The sequence below is a fragment of the Grampus griseus genome (assembly GCF_964374135.1).
Source record: "Grampus griseus genome assembly, chromosome: 3".
NCBI lineage: Eukaryota > Metazoa > Chordata > Mammalia > Artiodactyla > Delphinidae > Grampus > Grampus griseus.
Window position 1 is genome coordinate 6,158,988 of NC_139019.1, and position 18,178 is coordinate 6,177,165.

At 39.6% G+C, this 18,178-nt stretch overlaps 1 protein-coding gene across 2 annotated transcripts in view; it reads left to right on the forward strand.

Annotated features, from left to right (window-relative positions):
* The window catches only part of ADCY2 (adenylate cyclase 2), a gene marked incomplete at its 5' end in the record, with an annotated part of 433,407 nt that overhangs the window by 209,452 nt on the left and 205,777 nt on the right, over nt 1-18,178 (forward strand). For both annotated transcript variants that reach the window (XM_082650879.1, XM_082650880.1), the window contains one exon: nt 1,901-2,050. In XM_082650879.1, coding sequence (XP_082507005.1) covers nt 1,901-2,050 — 150 coding nt within the window. The remainder of the gene's footprint in view (nt 1-1,900; nt 2,051-18,178) is intronic.

Sequence of the window (18,178 nt, forward strand, 5' to 3'; positions counted from 1 at the left end):
TGTGTCACGTGTGCACATGATGTACACACACACACTACCCCAAACCACACGTTTATCCCATATATAAATTACATACGACACACACACATCCATTACACATATCATTCACATAACACATACCAGGTACACATGTGTACCACATACATACATCATGCATGAATCACTCAGAGAGAGACATGTGTCATATGGATATATCACATATACAAATCACACACACCATACACATCACAGAAATCTTACATGCATATTATGTACACACGTATCATGCATGTATCATATGCAAATCACACACAGATGCATGTCTCACACACACACACACACACACACACATGCACACACTCAGCAATGCACAGAGCTAATATTTTAATCATCGGGAGTACTACACTGTGCAGAGGGAGGATGGCATGGTTCTCTGTGAAGTCCTGTCATGGGAACCTTGAAGGCTTAGGAATAAAAATTCCCCCAAGAGTGTTTGAGTCCTGGCATGCATGCTGCCCGTGTCAGTTGACTGATGTGTTAAGCTGACCTGTGTCAGTGGGAGACCCTTAGCAAGGAGCACAGAGCTTTTGGACACAGATGCTCTGCCTTTGTTGTTGAAGGGATGAGTGCCCGTTTGGTGAGAGGAAGGGTCATGTGGAGGGGGGTGAGAGCGGAGGGACATTTTCTGCAGGTGTGACCGTGTATGCCCTGCCACACCTGTGCAGGTCTAGCCCTGAACACAGGATCATCAGTTTTATTTAATTTTTACCACTCGCTCTGTGTTAATAGTGGGCCTTGAAAAGACCATGGTCATACACTGGTGGTGAGAGTATCAGTGGAACATTTTCTCGGAGCAATTTTGCCATATGTATCAAGAACTTTAAAATATTCAAGGCTTTCAACTCAGTGTATTTTACTAATTGAGCCTGAGAAATGATTAAATATGAGGCCAAAGCTTTGGACACAAGGTTGACCACTGTAGCGTAAAGCAAATGCAAAGAATATTAATAAAGAATATTAATAAAGATAGTATAGACATAACTAAGTTATGATATAGTCATAGAACTGAATATTATCTAAGCATTCAAAATCCTGTTTCTACAGAATTTTCATGATCTGAAAAAAATCAGATTAAATGTTACCTTAAAAAAGCAAAGCAAAACTCTGCATTCAGAATGAACTTGGTTCCTTTGGAACAAGGTAACAGTCTTGACAAAAGAAAATATGGCACCAAGTTCTTCGTGGGCAGGACAATTATAGGTTCTTTGTAGTTTTTCTTTATATATTTTTCTCTCCCCTCCCACCACAAATTTTTGTGAACATGAACGGTTTTTATCATGAATAGAGCAACAAGTTACATGGTTTGAAAGGTTCCTATATTCCTATATAAACAGTAAATAATGGGGAATATAACTTCTCCAGGCTCAGTGAATACAGCCTGTATCATCGAGTACCACAGTAATGCTGTATGACAACCATGAAATCCCAGTGGCCTCGATAGTGGACTATGGGTTGGCTGAATGTCTCTGTTCCATGAGTTTCTCATCTTCCCAGGACCAACGGGCTAGTCTTTTCCTGATGAGACACAAGAGTGTCACCCAGAACACACCAGGCCTTCTAAACCTGGGCTGGATCTGGCACTCAGTTACTCCCACCCACATTGCATTAGCTGTAGCGAATCACATGGCTGAGCCCAGAGACAAGGGAGGGGCAGCAAAGTGACCTGTCAGAGGGCACGGATCCAAGAAGGGGGTGGAATCCTTTTCTGTTAAGTAAATAAAAATGTTAGTTCGGGAACAGAAATAAAATTAACCTCAGGCAGAGTCATCTCTTTGAAGACTGCTGCTCACGTGCATTGCGGTGTTGTTCTGTTCTCGAATGATAAACGGTCGCCCTACTGAGTGGCTCTTTGTGTCCTCAGATCCTGGCCAACGTGATCATCTTCATCTGCGGGAACCTGGCCGGGGCGTACCATAAGCACCTCATGGAACTCGCTCTGCAGCAGACGTATCAGGACACTTGCAATTGCATCAAGTCCCGGATCAAGTTGGAATTTGAAAAGCGTCAGCAGGTAAAATGCATGTTCAATCTTACGTCCACGTTATTTGAGACATTGTTGAAATGATGTTGTCACTGCTAATGTCAAGTGTGCAGTTCATCTGCTCACGGGCATCAGAAGGAAACCAGAGTAGCTATCTGGTTGCCCTGCCTGCCCAGCCTCAGGAGGTGTGCTGGGTAGATTGAATCATGAACCAACAAGCAGAGATGGCATCGTCAGACTCAGACCCAGCAACCCCAGGATCACCCACGTGCTGACAGCCACATCAACCACCATTCAAATAATAATGATAATGATTATTATTACAGTGACACTTTATTAAGACACTCATTTTGGGTGAAAGCATATTTCTCTGTGGCAAGAGTGTGCCCCACCTGAAATCTGCCTGTGTCGTCAATAGCACTTCGTATAGGGCCTGTTTTCCACCTGTGGTGGGATGGGACGAAATGATGAAGTGGGCTGGGGTGATTGAGCTCATCCTTGAGGGAGGTGATTGGAATTGGGAGGGAAGGTCTGGTAGGGAACTAGTTGTTATAGTGTCGAGGGCTGTCCTGCAGTGTTCGATGTGGGTGATGCATGGAAACATACATCAGGGAAACACATAGGCTCTGATGAAGCACTGCAAAAATAGGAAGTGGAGATAGTAGGAGATGTGGGAAGCAAAGCCAGCTAGGATCCATGTGGTCTCATCCAGGATGGTGGCAAGCTGGTGAAGCAGATACGCTTTGGAGGGGAAACCAGGAAGGGGTCCTGACATTGACGTGCTTAACTTCAGGTCATGGTGGAATATCCGTATGAATAGTTTTGTTGTTGTTTTTTTTTCACTTGGGTTTGTGTATTTCCACAGGAACCCAGTTTCCATCTATAAAGGTGATGGTTGGCATGACTCTCTGTGAACCCCTCTCTGAGCACATTCATCAGTATTTGGCACATAGAAGATGTGTTATTATTATTTGTTAAGTTGTATCGAGTTAGTCCATTTTCTATAAGTTCATCAAAATGTATTATGGTGGTGAGCAAAAAAAATCCTTTAAATATTGACACTAGACTTTTATTTGTGTATGGACCTATGAATAGTAATTGGATTCCTTTTTGAAAACAGGGAGGTCTGTTTGTCATTCAACAAATATTGACTGAGCATCTAGTTTGTGGCAGGCATGATTCAAGGTACTGCGATGTGGCTGTAAATATTGCTTTCCCACTGGTATTAGCAAATCTCCCAGTTTGTTTTTTAAAAAAAATTTTGTGTTACAACATGTGTAGCAAAAGTATTCAGATATTAATGTTTAATTCTTTGGTCCCTATGTATATCAAACTCTGTGTTCCACATTAAGAGAAATAGACAGTTGTTGACGTGGGTCTGTTAACTGGTATATCTTCATATACTGTACATTTATCCATGTTCAGTAATAGTTCAAATCTGGGTTCTAGAAAAGTCCATAGATTCAACACACAGCACTTAGTGTTCACGATTGTTCCCTCTACAGAGTTCAGATGTTTTGGGAGAGATGGTATCCTTTTTCAAACAGCAGTGACTGGATCAGGTTGGTCCTGGCAGTCATATTTAACTTTCTTTTCCATCACTTGCACCAAGGTCAGGAAGACCTGAAATTCCAAGTTGAGGGTTTACATAACCTAATGTTTATAGTACAGATTTGACAGAGTGGTAAGTCAGACTGCTGACCTGGTCTGCACTGCTTCCTGCCCTGAAGAGACCTTGAGCAACCAGGACCAGGTGTCATCCAAGTGGTCAGGAAGGGCCATGCTTTGACCGTCCTTGGCTCCAGAACTAGACCAGTGAGGCACACCTCGTGCTACAGACTTTATGGGACCATCGTGGGAGGTATTATAAGGGCGTCCACTTACAAGTTTATGAAAAGGAGCCAATGATCCTTTTTAAAATAAGGAAAGAGAAAAGGGACACTTTGAAGACAAAGAACTTATACTAAAGATATTTAATAAAATATAATTGGACACCACACATGTATTTTGCTACCAAACTTGGGAGTCAGCTCTCAGGGTCTTGGGCCTGTAATGTAGTAGTTTTCTTGTTCGGATTTTGGAAAATATGTTTCTAGAATAGAATAAATGTTTATAGTTTTTTTTTTTCAGACCAGCATGTAATTAAATGGGAATGAAAATTTTCCATAGTTAATAAAATCAGTAAGGTGTGATCGTACAGATTTAAGGAAAAAAATAAAAATTGGCCAGTGGCAATCTAGGTATCCTTCACACAGAGGAGCAGTCTCAGAGACCATAAGGCCTGGTGTGGCCACAAACCAAATTAAGGTGCAAGGATTCCACATGCCACTTCCTCTCCACCCGTTACCACAAACCAGTTTTAAAAAAAAATTATTGAAGTATAGTTGATTTACAATGTTGTGTTAGTTTCTGATGTACAGAAAAGTGGTTCAGATATTTATAGCTATATTTATATAGATCTATATAGATACCTATATATGTTATATGTATGTTATATATTATATATATATTCTATGCATGTTCTCTATATATCCATATCTCTATATATCTAAATATATAGGTGTTTCAGATGTACAGATGTACAGCAAAGATTCAGATATATATATATGTAATACTTTTTCAGATTCTTTTCCATTGTAGGTTATTACGAGATATTGAATATACCACAAACCATTTTTGCTTTATCCACAGTCACTAGGACAAACAATAGTGTCCTTCAAAGGGCTTCATTCAGGGTAGGGGTGTGTGCTGAGCAGCTACAAGATGATTTGTTTCAGCCACCATTTGGTTAAAATCGATACCATCCATTTTAATGTTATATCTGCAGTTGCCGCAGAGTGAGTTGACACTCCCAGAGACTGAGGGCTGCCGTCTTGCATAGTTACTGGGCCTCTTTCACAGCTTCAGCCCCCTGTCGTCCTTAATCCTTGGGGAGGAAGGCAAATGTCCTGTGAGCCCAGGAAGCTGTCCCTTCTGCAACCGCCCTGGGGTCTACAAATAGTTGATATTACTGGGAAGTGGCTAGGGATTCTGAAATCTTTTCAAAATTGCTCAACTCTGTACTTTCTTTTCTTCAAATTTTGTGCTATTTTTCCTAGATGCAAATGAGATGAATTTCTTGAGATTAAAAATCATGTTTGAATAAAGTAGTATTTGTGCTATAAGAGTTGGAGAGAGAAGGGAATGAAAAATGTTAGCAGAGATTTTCTCAGAGTTGTATTCTTGCCCTAAAAGTGCCCTCATGGATAAACACTAAAAATCATATATATATTTTTTTTACTAACTGGGAAAACTAATGCATCGCATTAGCCTTGAGGCCACCTTTGGGGCCTGAAAATGGTGAGTTTTGACTTTTGTCTTAAGTTTCACATCGTGCAGTAAAAGCCATTTCTTGTGTACCATGTCAGTGCCATAGAGGCTCTTTATCAAGCAGGTGTTTCTCCTTGGAGTGTGTAATAGACTCTCAAGAATTGATGAGAGCTGGATTCAGAGCAAAACAGGAACCCTTTCTCTTAACTGCCTGGGCAGTTGAAATAAATGTTGCCTCTGTAGGACTGCAAACTGGATTTGCTTTTTTTATAGAAAGAAAATAAACACTCTTCAATTTATATGTTGTCTTTGTTTGAAAGTAATGTAATTCAAAGAACCTTCATATGGTCTACCTTCCTCTGGAGCCATCCTGTGGATTGAATATGACACAATATGTGTTTCAGTGGAGGGAGAATACTAGTCAAGTGAGGTGTGGACCCCATGTTATTCCTGGATCTGTAGCCCACCACGGGGGCCGTTAGTGAACCAGTAGGCTTCCGGTCTCTCGGGCAAAAGTGTGTTTCTTCTCTTCAGATTTCAATGGAGCAAATAAGTGGTCCTTTGTGTCCATGGTTGGGTAGATAATAAATGTACCCATGTTTATCCTAATATGATAGCAGGTAATATTAGGGCACTACCGAATGTATTGCATGAATCATTTATGATGCGAGGTAAAGTGTAGATGGAGTTGCTGTAGATTTGGGATGCTAAAATTTGGTCCCTTTTCATGAGGGAAAAGGAGAAAGAAGGAACAGATATTTCTCTGAGTCCTCATAACGTGCCAGGTTGTCTATTCAGTTCTTTTACATATACTGTTTTATCAGTTTCCTGTTGCTGTTGTAGCAGATGACCACAAATGCAGTGGCTTAAAACAGAACAGATTCACTATGGTACAGTTCTGGAGACCAGAAGTCCAAAATCAGTCTCGTGAGTTTGGTCAGGGTATTGGCAGGGCGGGCTCCTTCTGTAGGCTTTGAAGGGAGAATCTGTTTAGTTCCCTTTTCAAGCTTCTAGAGCCTGCCTGCATTCCTTGGGTCCTAGCCCCTTCTTCCATCCTCAAATTCAGCAGCATAGAATTTTCCGATCTCTCTGTCTGTCTCTCCAACCCTCCTGTCTAATCTCTGATTCTGCCCTTGCATCTTCTTGCTTCTCTCTCACTAACCTTCCTGCCTCCCATAAGGATAATCCAGGAAAATCTCCCCATCTCGAGGTCCTTAATTTAATTATATCTGCAGAGTTCTGGGTTTGCCATGTAAGGTAACATACAGGTTCCAGGGATTAGAACAGGGTCATCTTTGCAGGTTCATTATTCAGCCTACTACCCTGCCTTCTTAACTTATGTATCAACTCTATGACTTAAGTCCTTTTTCCCACTTAAAACAAACAAAGTAATTGTCAAGTTACTTGTCCAAGGTCACTCAGCTAGTAAGTGTTGTTATTTCTGCCTCTCATGTTGGTTCTGCCTAGGTTGTTTGGAGTGATCTCTGAGGATAGGGATTTTTCCCAGCCATAAAGGACTTTTTTTAGTTAACTGTGTTATTACTATTACTAGATACATAAGAAAGCATAAGACAATAGCAAACATTTACCTGGCTTATCCTTAGGTAATGCATTGCCCTGATAAGAACATATTGTCCATGAGAATGTTAGGAAGTTACATGAAAGATCATTTCCTCAAGAAGCCACAGTGTTAAATCTGTCTGTGGCTTGGTTTCCATTCTGTAGTGGACCCTCGAGGCCACCTGAGCTGAATCCTGGTTACGTACGTCATCTTTCAGTGTGACCTTGGTCAAATTTCCTAACTTCTTTTCCTCTGATGGAAGTTCTTCTACTTGATCTCTTGCCACATTTAAGAAACAGTCTTTCCAGCATCCAGAAGGGTATCCTGTTAAGAAAGTAATGAGTAGCTGGTCTTGCATTGAACTCTCATGACTTAACACACTAACTTAAGCAACAGAAATCAGCTGCCACCCTGGCCAAGCCATTGACCGTGCTGAGGCGGAGCGAGGGGGCAGGTAGTGATTGATGCCGGCTGTGCCATCTCCTGAATGCCCTCCATAATAAGTTCCCTTCTTCCTTGAAGCAAACAGATTGAACAGAGAAATGTTCTGCTTTGTCTGCTAGAACACATGGGGAATCTTGCCAACACTCTTAACAGTCCCATCTCACCACGTTCGGAAGTCTACTTTTCACGAGCAGAATAGACATTGCTGCTCACACGGCATGACTCTGCATTTCCCCCAGTTGTCTGTCTGCATCTGAGTTGGTACATGGAGTCCAGAGTGAAGCATCTCACAGCAATGCCTCTTTTTTTTTTTTAACATCTTTATTGGAGTATAATTGCTTTACAATGGTGTGTTAGTTTCTGCTTTATAACAAAGTGAATCAGTTATACATATACATATGTCCACATATCTCTTCCCTCTTGCATCTCCCTCCCTCCCACCCTCCCTATCCCACCACTCTAGGTGGTCACAAAGCACCGAGCTGATCTCCCTGTGTTATGTGGCTGCTTCCCACTAGCTATCTACCTTATGTTTGGTAGTGTATATATGTCCATGCCACTCTCTCGCTTTGTCACAGCTTACCCTTCCCACTCCCCGTATCCTCAAGTCCATTCTCTAGTAGGTCTGCATCTTTATTCCTGTCTTGCCCCTAGGTTCTTCTGACCACTTATTTCTTTTTTTTGATTCCATATATATGTGTTAGCATATGGTATTTGTTTTTCTCTTTCTGACTTACTTCACTCTGTATGACAGTCTCTAGGTCCATCCACCTCACTACAAATAACTCAGTTTCATTCCTTTAAATGACTGAGTAATATTCCATTGTATATATGTGCCACATCTTCTTTATCCATTCATCTGTCGATGGACACTTAGGTTGCTTCCATGTCCGGCTATTGTAAATAGAGCTGCAATGAACATTTTGGTACATGACTCTTTTTGAATTATGGTTTTCTCAGGGTATATGCCCAGTAGTGGGATTGCTGGGTCGTATGGTAGTTCTATTCGTAGTTTTTAAGGAACCTCTGTACTGTTCTCCATAGTGGCTGTATCAATTTATATTCCCACCAACAGTGCAAGAGGGCTCCCTTTTCTCCACACCCTCTCCAGCATTTATTGTTTGTAGATTTTTTGATGATGGCCATTCTGACTGGTGTGAGATGATATCTCATTGTAGTTTTGATTTGCATTTCTCTAATGATCAGCACCCATTTATGATAAAAACCCTCCAGAAAGTAGGCATAGAGGGAACTTTCCTCAACATAATAAAGGCCATATATGACAAACCCACAGCCAACATCGTCCTCAGTGCTGAAAAACAGAAACCATTTCCACTAAGATCAGGAACAAGACAAGGTTGCTCACTCTCACCACTCTTATTCAACATAGTTTTGGAAGTTTTAGCCACAGCAATCAGAGAAGAAAAAGAAATAAAAGGAATCCAAATTGGAAAAGAAGAAGTAAAGCTGTCACTGTTTGCAGATGACATGATCCTATACATAGAGAATCCTAAAGATGCTACCAGAAAACTACTAGAGCTAATCAATGAATTTGGTAAAGTAGCAGGATACAAAATTAATGCACAGAAATCTCTGACATTCCTATACACTAATGATGAAAAATCTGAAATTAAGAAAACACTCCCATTTACCACTGCAACAAAAAGAATAAAATATCTAGGAATAAACCTACCTAAGGAGACAAAAGACCTGTATGCAGAAAATTATAAGACACTGATGAAAGAAATTAAAGATGATACAAATAGATGGAGAGATATACCATGTTCTTGGATTGGAAGAATCAACATTGTGAAAATGACTATACTACCCAAAGCAATCTACAGATTCAATGCAATCCTTATCAAACTACCACTGGTATTTTTCACAGAACTAGAAAAAATTTTTTCACAATTTGTATGGAAACACAAAAGACCCCAAATACCCAAAGATATCTTGAGAAAGGAAAACGGAGCTGGAGGAATCAGGCTCCCTGACTTCAGACTATACTACAAAGCTACAGTAATCGTGACAGTATGGTACTGGCAAAAAAACAGAAATATAGATCAATGGAACAGGATAGAAAGCCCAGAGATAAACCCATGCACATGTGGTCACCTTATCTTTGATAAAGGAGGCAAGATTATACAGTGGAGAAAAGACAGCCTCTTCAATAAGTGGTGCTGGGAAAACTGGACAGGTACATGTAAAAGAATGAAATTAGAACACTCCTTAACACCATACACAAAAATAAACTCAAAACGGATTAAAGACCTAAATGTAAGGCCAGACACCTTCAAACTCTTAGAGGAAAACATAGGCAGAACACTCTATGACATAAATCACAGCAAGATCCTTTTTGACCCACCTCCTATAGAAATGGAAATAAAAACAAAAATAAACAAATGGGACCTAATGAAACTTAAAAACTTTTGCACAGAGAAGGAAACCATAAACAAGACCCAAAGACAACCCTCAGAATGGGAGAAAATATTTGCAAATGAAGCAACTGACAAAGGATTAATCTCCAAAACATACAAGCAGCTCATGCAGCTCAATATGAAAAAACAAACAACCCAATCCAGAAATGGGCAGAAGACCTAAATAGACGTTTCTCCAAAGAAGATATGCAGATTGCCAACAAACACATGAAAGGATGCTCAATATCATTAATCATTAGAGAAATGCAAATCAAGTAATGCTTCTTGATAAAAACCTAATTGGGCATTGAGAGCCCAAGAAGAGTTCAAGTGAGTGAGACTTTCGCACTGCAGTTCCTGAAGAATGAAAGCAGCAAGTTTCAGTATAAATGTTATTCCATGATCTTTGGGTAGGATCGTGCAGCCAGCGGAGACAGCAGAAGATGAGAAACACAAAACATCACACGGTACATACGGTTTGGTTCAGATAGGCTGACCCCAACTTGCAACCTCAAAGGTTATGAGTTAAACTTTTCTCCCACCCTATCCACTTTTTTTCTGTTTTATTTAATAATCACTTGTGCCGTTTTTTTTCTTTGGTATCTCTTCCTTGATGGAGTCATAACTTGTATCATTCTTGGTGGCCACTTGTTTCCATTTCATTAAGTGATGAATTACAATTTTTTCTCTTGGTATCAGTCCCTCGATGGAAAGGACATAGTTTATGTAAGTCACCACTTTTTCTCACCACTCACTAGTGAAAGATCGAATGATGTAGAAGATAACACTTATGTTTTGCTTGGAAGTTGAAAAAATGAAGAGTTGAGATTTCATGCGAGTTCTCTTCCCAGTGTTTGCCATTCGAATGCATCAAAATGAAGTTAAAGAAGGCATGGACATATATACACTACCAAACGTAAGGTAGATAGCTAGTGGGAAGCAGCTGCATAGCACAGGGATATCAGCTGCATAGCACAGGGATATCAGCGGTGCTTTGTGACCGTCTGGAGGGGTGGGATAGGGAGGGTGGGAGGGAGGGAGACGCAAGAGGGAAGAGATATGGGAACATATGTATATGTATAACTGATTCATTTTGTTATAAAGCAGAAACTAACACACCATTGTAAAGCAATTACACTCCAATAAAGATGTTAAAATAAAAATAAAATAAAATAAAATTTTAAAAAAGAGAATTGCTTTAAGAGTTTACATGGCATTGTATACTATTGATTGCTTAAATTCTCTCAAAAATCAGATATTATGTATCATTGAGAAATACCAGGGCAAGATATTTTGGGATGTTACAGTTTATGCCATGATGCTTATAGGAGCTTATAAATGGGAAATGAAAATCAATTCCAGAAAAAATATATGAGTAACCCTCAAATCATCAAGCCTGCAATATTTTCTGATGATTTCTTTAGTTAGAATGGATGAGAACACTACATATTTTCAAAGACTACAATGAAGGCCATGCTGTGAACGTGTACTCTGGCTCCTTTAAGGAGGAATCAACAGCTGTAGATCAAAGATCAAGGGGAAAGAGGAGGAAGACCATTGGAAACAATGTCAAATCTTGATGCCTAATGAAGAGCATCACTTCAGGAGATTAGTAATAGGAGCTGAAAATAGCATCAGTGTTTATTCTTTAAAAAGTTAGACATCCTGTTCTAAAGGAAAAAAATAAAGTATGGTTACAATAATTAATCAAGCAATGTATGCAAATGCCTATTTATATCATGACAGGAGAAAAGCTAAGTGGTAAAATAAAACCTCCAGAAGTTTCCTCCCTGTAAGACCCTTGAGCAAAACCCCAATCTAATGTCCATTGTGAGGAAGCCACTCACCTGTCTTATTGGAGAAACACCTGGGGAACATTTATATTGCTGCAGTTTATCCCAAGCTAATGTTTGTTGATAATACTAGAGAAGCACGCACACACAAAAAAACAACAACAAAAACAAACAAACAAACAAAAAACAGAAGATGCACCCTCAGGAGAGCATCCGGTTTTGATATTTTTGGCTTCTGAAAGTTCTCAGTTTTTCTTGGAGACAGCTTATTTTTTATAGCCTGTGACGCAGTAGTTTGATGCTTGCAAGATTGTATAATAGGAAAAGGATAATGTAATGGAAAGACTCAAGTAAGTTCAACATCATTTGATATGAGTAAAACAAACCCAATAAAAAAGAGTTCCAGAATCAGTCCTTCTGGCTGCAGTAACCATTCTTCTGGTATTTGTCACACACAGGAGAAAATGTGTGCCCTACTCCAAAACCAAAGTCAATGTCAGAGCTTCTGTGATTGCAATCATAGTTTTCTTCCTGAAAACGTAGTCAGAGATAGTCCAGCATACCTGTTAATGGGGAAAAAAGGCATTTTGGGCTCACCAGCATGGGGCTGATTTCAAAATGTTAAAGTTATTGAATTTGTGTTTAAGAGTCTATCGCCATAAGCATAGTCACAGATAAAAACACCTCCCATCGCCTTAGGGCTGTGCCTGCTGAATCAAGGCACTCCCCAATGTTTATAACAAATTGAAAACTATGAGTTAGGAGCTTTAGAATTTTGTTAATGCATATATATTTTCAGAAGGTGTTATTCTTTGGAGTTTTCCCTTTTTAAGTTGTCTGAGTATCCTCAGAGTTTTAGGAAATTTTGTTCTTGTGCTTCTCAAGAAGAATCCTTTGGTCTGTTATTGGCCATTTAATATATGTATGTTTTTGGATGTGCAAATTCCTCCCCCAAACCTATGTTTTCCATAAATGTGAAAGAATGTAGGTCTTTATGATACACTCAGGGATGAAATATGAGGAATATTAGAGGTAATGACATGCATATAAACCTGTGCATAAACTACTAAATTAAAATAGGGTTTTTACATATATTCTATTAAATACAGGATTATGAAGACTATGGAAGTCCCTCTTATGTATCTAAACTTCTATTTCACAGTTTTTTCTTCGATTATCTGTTATGTGCTAGGGGATTAACCGAGGGAATAGAGTAGTATCTTAGTAGAAGACTAAAGGCCCCTGTTGTCTTTGGGCTTACCTTTGAATGGCAGGAGACAGACCATAACTGTCAGAAGGCAGAATTTTCATGAGAAGATACAAAAAGATAATGTGACAAAGCTTAGTGGGGCAGGTAGAGTGGTGCATTGGAGAGGCCAGTCAGGGGGGCTTCTCTGGGGATGTGACAGTTGAGTTGCAACATGAATCACAGGAATATGCAGCCCTATGATGACATGATGAGAAATGCTCTCAGCAGAAGGAGTGGGCCTACAAAGGTCTAGACTTAGGACCCTGATTGGCCTGTTTGAGGAGCATAAAGGTCAGTGGGATCATTGGGAATGAGAAGAGAAGAGGGAAGGAGACAGCAGTCAGATACCAGACCCCACACTGGGCCTCACAAGGTGTGTTAAGGACTTGGGAGTTTATTATACGTGGAGTGGGAAGTCACCGAAGGGTTTTAAATAAGGCAGTGATGTGAACTGGCTAACATTCTTTTTATTTTTTTTTGAAATATAGTTGATTTACAATGTTGTGTTAATTTCTGCTGTACAGCAAAGTGATTCAGTTATACATACATATACATTCTTTTTCTATATTCTTTCCCGTGATGGTTTATTACAGGATATTGAACATAGTTCCCTGTGCTATACAGTAGGACCTTGTTTATCCATCCTATATATAATAGTTTGCATCTGCTAATCCCAAACTCCCAATCCATCCCTCACCCCCACCGCCTCCCCCTTGGCAACCACAAGTCTGTTTTCTATGTCTGTGAGTCTGTTTCTGTTTTGTAAATAAGTTCATTTGTATCATTTTTTAGATTCCACATATAAGTGATAGCATATGTCTTTCTTTGACTTATTTCACTTAGTTTGATAATCGCTAGGTCCATCTGTGTTGCTGCAAATGGCATTATTTCATTCTTTTTTATGGCTGAGTAGTATTCCACTGTATACATGTACCACATCTTCTTTATCTATTCACCTGTCTATGGGCATTTAGGTTGCTTCCATGTCTTAGCCATTGTGAATAGTGCTGCTGTGAACATAAGGGTGATGTATCTTTTTGATGGATTGGAGGAGGAAGGAGGGTTAGCAGGGTGACCCATTACAAGCTATGGCAGTAGTCCATACCTGAGCTAAGAGCAGCTTGCGTCAGAGTGGACAGATTCAGGACCTATTTTGAAATGAAACCAGTAGGGATTACTGTTGGATTAAATGTTGGGTGAGAAGAAAAGAAAATAATCAAGAGAGATGCCTAAGTTTGAATTCCAGCAACTGGATCATGGTTGGTGTGCCACTTCTTAGATATCAAAGTCTTTGGGAACAATACTTATCAGGGGTGGAGTAGAAATCACGAGTTGAGTTTTGAACAGTTAAGTTTGAGATACCTATTTTGTGTCCCAGAGGAGATACCTAGCTGGCAGTTGTAAATGAAATCGGGAGCTGAAAATGTAAATTTGGAAGACATCAGCATATAGTTTGTATTCAAAGGATGAAATGAGAACCCCTAGGGAGAGATTAGGATTAGAAAAGACAAAAATGACCCAGGGCAAACCCCCAAAGCGTACCAATATTTGAAAAAAAGATAGATGGTAAAGAGTTAGCCATTCACTGAGAAAGATCACCCATTACATGAGAGAAAAGCCAGAAAGTGTGGTTCAGTAGAAGCCAAAAAAGGAAGTTTAGGGGGATAGCAGTCAACTTAGTCAAATGCTGAGTCGCAGAGGGCAGAGCGTGAAGAAGTGACCAATGGTCTTGGCAGCATGGCGGTCGCCGGGCAGAGGGGTTAAATTGAACGGGAGGTGAGGAAGGGCATGCTGTGAGTTTTGACGGCTCCTTTGACATGTGTAGCAGGAAAGGGGAGCCAAAAATGCGGAGCAGTTTGTTTGGTCAAGACTTTCTTTACTCAAGATGGAAACCGATGTTGTCTTACATGCTTACTGTGGCATCTCTGGCAGTACATTTTAAGCTATTAATAGTTTCTGCTGTATTAGATTACATAGTTTTCCCAACGTGTCTTTCTTTATTCTGAATCATTGAATCATTCTCAGGAAGGGATGGGCAGAGGGATTGATTGATTTTTCTAGAAAGGCAACTCAGTTCCTGGATTACAGTTACTGAATAATCACAGCTGGCTCATGTGTATGCTGGCTCGTGTTCTGGTAAGAGCTACTAGAAAGTTTTGAACCCAAAGAGAAACAATGAAAAAGAGTTTTTTTGTAAATAGGCAAATAGTAACAACATGGAAACCATGAAAGGGAACAAAAAAGTTGGGAGGCCTATGGGTAAAGTAAAGAGGATGAATTAGGACAAAAACTCAAGCCTCAACTTGGGTTAACTATGTTTTAGAAATCCATTAAAATGAAACCATAAGCCTAAATGTTAAAGGAAAAATACTTCATCCTCTTTGCAAAAAAAAAAAAAGATTACATATCAGTGAATGTGCCATTATAACCATATTCCTGGGAGGATCGCTACACAGAGTGTAAAAGTTTCAAGGTTTCACAGTTTTACTAAAAGCATTATTCTCGTTATGGAAAAGCAAGGCTAGGCATTTCACCTGAAGATAAAAATCCATCAACAAGCCATAGAATTATTTGAATTGAAAAGCACAAAGAGCAGTAGATGGCAGCTTCAGCCACCTCTTAAGATTCAGCATGAAAAGGCGGCAGCAGATACATTGAGATTTTCTTACTATTGTCCACGGACCCCTGCACATCTTGATTAGCCAGAGTCCAAATGACCAGAGTCCAGGGAATAATGTTTGGCCTCAGAATGGAATTTTCTTTGTTGTTGTTTCCAGTCCTGTTTTAGGCTCCTTTCTGGCGCCTTGTGTGCCAGATGACTTAATTTTCTAGAGGAGTAGTGTAGAATAAGAACAGGAATATTTTATCATTGACTCAGACCAATCTGATGGAATCTAAGGCCCGCAGGCCACGCAGGCATCTCAGCCCTGAAAGAAATGGCCATTCCTTGGACAAGCTTTGTCGTGTGAAATCTTTGTCGCTCAGGAACAAGATCCAATGGTTGGAGGAAGAAAAGTGCATTAAAACAAAACACAAAACCCACTCACATGATGCAAAAGGTGGCACGCGTGAAGGTGTCCTTGCCCAGGCTCCTGCTAATGGCCTTTCCCATCTACAGGTCACTGGGTCTCAAGATGTGGCCGCCATCTTGGCAGCTGCCCGGGAGTTTACCACCAGACGAAGTGACTCTGGGGTTCATTTCCAGAGGCCTACCTGGGGCCCGCTCCTGCCATCCTGAAACCTGACTGTGAATCCTTTGGTGGCAGGGCTGTCTATTATTTCATTATTTTTCTTTGTATTCTTAGAGCCTGGTACAGTTGCCTGCATGGAGTAGGCAAGGACACGTACTATGACACTCCAGATGTGTCAAGACACATCCATGTATCCTGTGCTGTCTCTCTCCCCCCGCCCTTCTCTTTCTACATTCAACCTTTATAATGCAATTTTTTTTTTTTGCGGTATTTCCTGTATCTCACAAGATTACCAGCACCCTTCCTTTTTATTTATATTTTAATTAGAATTTTCTTTGATTTATTTTTCGCCTTTTATTTTTCTGCATAGACTGGGGGGTATCACTTTTTTCAGGTTCTTAATTATATTCCTATAACTTTCCCATTCGGAAATGTTGGATTTCTCTATTTACAAACTGTATCATTAACTCAGCAAAGCTTTTAATGTTTTCTCTGCAGAGATCCCACACAGTCTTAATAAGTTCATTCTGAAATTTTTATAGGTTCCTGTGAAGAGGTTATTTTCTTTTCAGCATAACTTTTGTCTGTCTATGAACAGTATGCTGTATATTGTAACAGTATATTGTTGGGATGTGTGTTTATCTTGTAACCAGACCCTCAGGAAATTCTCTATTTACTCTGATAGTGCTTTCTTCCTGATATGATAATCACTTTCAAACTACACTTTGTGTTTTTATATGTTTAATTTTTTTACATTTTCTGGTATCAAGAGCTTCCAATACTACACTGAATGACATTGTTCTATGGGGCAGTTTTCTTGGTGCCTGTGCTTACAGGAAATGTCCATCATTTTGTCTTTCACAATTAAATACACACATTTTTTAAAGTGTTTTTATTTTTTCTACCTCCTTAAACATTTCTTTTTTAAGCCATGGCATTTTGATTTTGCTTTTAAATCTAAACTTATGTTTGACTTTAGAGAGATAAATATAGACCATTTGCATTTGTCATCATAATGGTTACACCATATCTAGCTTCTCTCATTCTGTCTCCTGATACTGAGTGCTGTTTCCTAATCTTTTTTTATAGTAACGTCATCCTATTTTGTATGTCCTTTCCTTTTCATTAGGATTTGTAAGGTGTCTGCTTTATTTCTAACGTATTTTGTGAACATTTTAGAATATGCACCAACATTTTAACATTGTAATTGCTTTTTATCGAAGTGGTCCCAATAACACATATCTATGTGTTTCTTTGCTAATAAATGTTCCGGTTTCTCTTATTTTGAAATTAATGCATAAACTAAGAAAAAGTTATATTTGCTTAGATATCTCACGAGTGTCTTCATTCTTGTTCCGTTTCACTCACCACTAAACTTCTAGAGAAAGTAGGGACCGCTCTTTGTTTCTCTTGCCTTTTTACCCACTTCCTAAGTTCACTACCCAACTGCTATCAAAGCTCACTGTTCAGCTGAAAACACTTGCTAAATTTAAAGGTATTTGCATCCTAAGTTTCTGCAGTGTTGACTTTTGTTGCCAGTATTTTTTTGGAAAAAAATATTCTTGGAGGGAAAAACAAAAACCTTCTCTCTTGGTTCCCGTTACCTGGTACCACTTGGGATCCCTAACTTTTTTCTCTCTCTCCACATTTTTGGTAGACACTCTTTCCCACCAAGCACACACACATGTTTGTAAGGACTCTGCACAGAGACATCTTTTCTCCATATTTGTCTTGGTCAGTTTTCAGCTCATCACACATTTTCAGTCATTCTGTCTGGATTGATGGCTCTCAATGCACTAATTCTGCCTCCATCTTTTCCTGGGTTCTAGATGCATTTTTCATTAATACCACATACTCAGAATGTCCGAACCCCATTTTAACCCAGACCACACACTTTGTCTGTGCTTTCTCCTTTGAATATCCCCAAAAAACAATTGCTCTGCTGTGTCTTTTATATTTGACATCCCCACTGCCACCTCTTTTGGTTTTTCCTGCACCCTGCCCTCATCAGATTCATGTCATATTAATCCTTGAAAGGCACGGTTAGTATCAGGGCAAAGCTGAACATGTAAACACACTGACCTGGTTAAAAATGCAGTGTCCTTAACAGCTGTTCTTTGAACTGTTTGCTGAGAGGCAGTATTGTGTAATTGTTGTAAGCATGGTTCTGTTTCCTCATTCTTGATTTTGAATC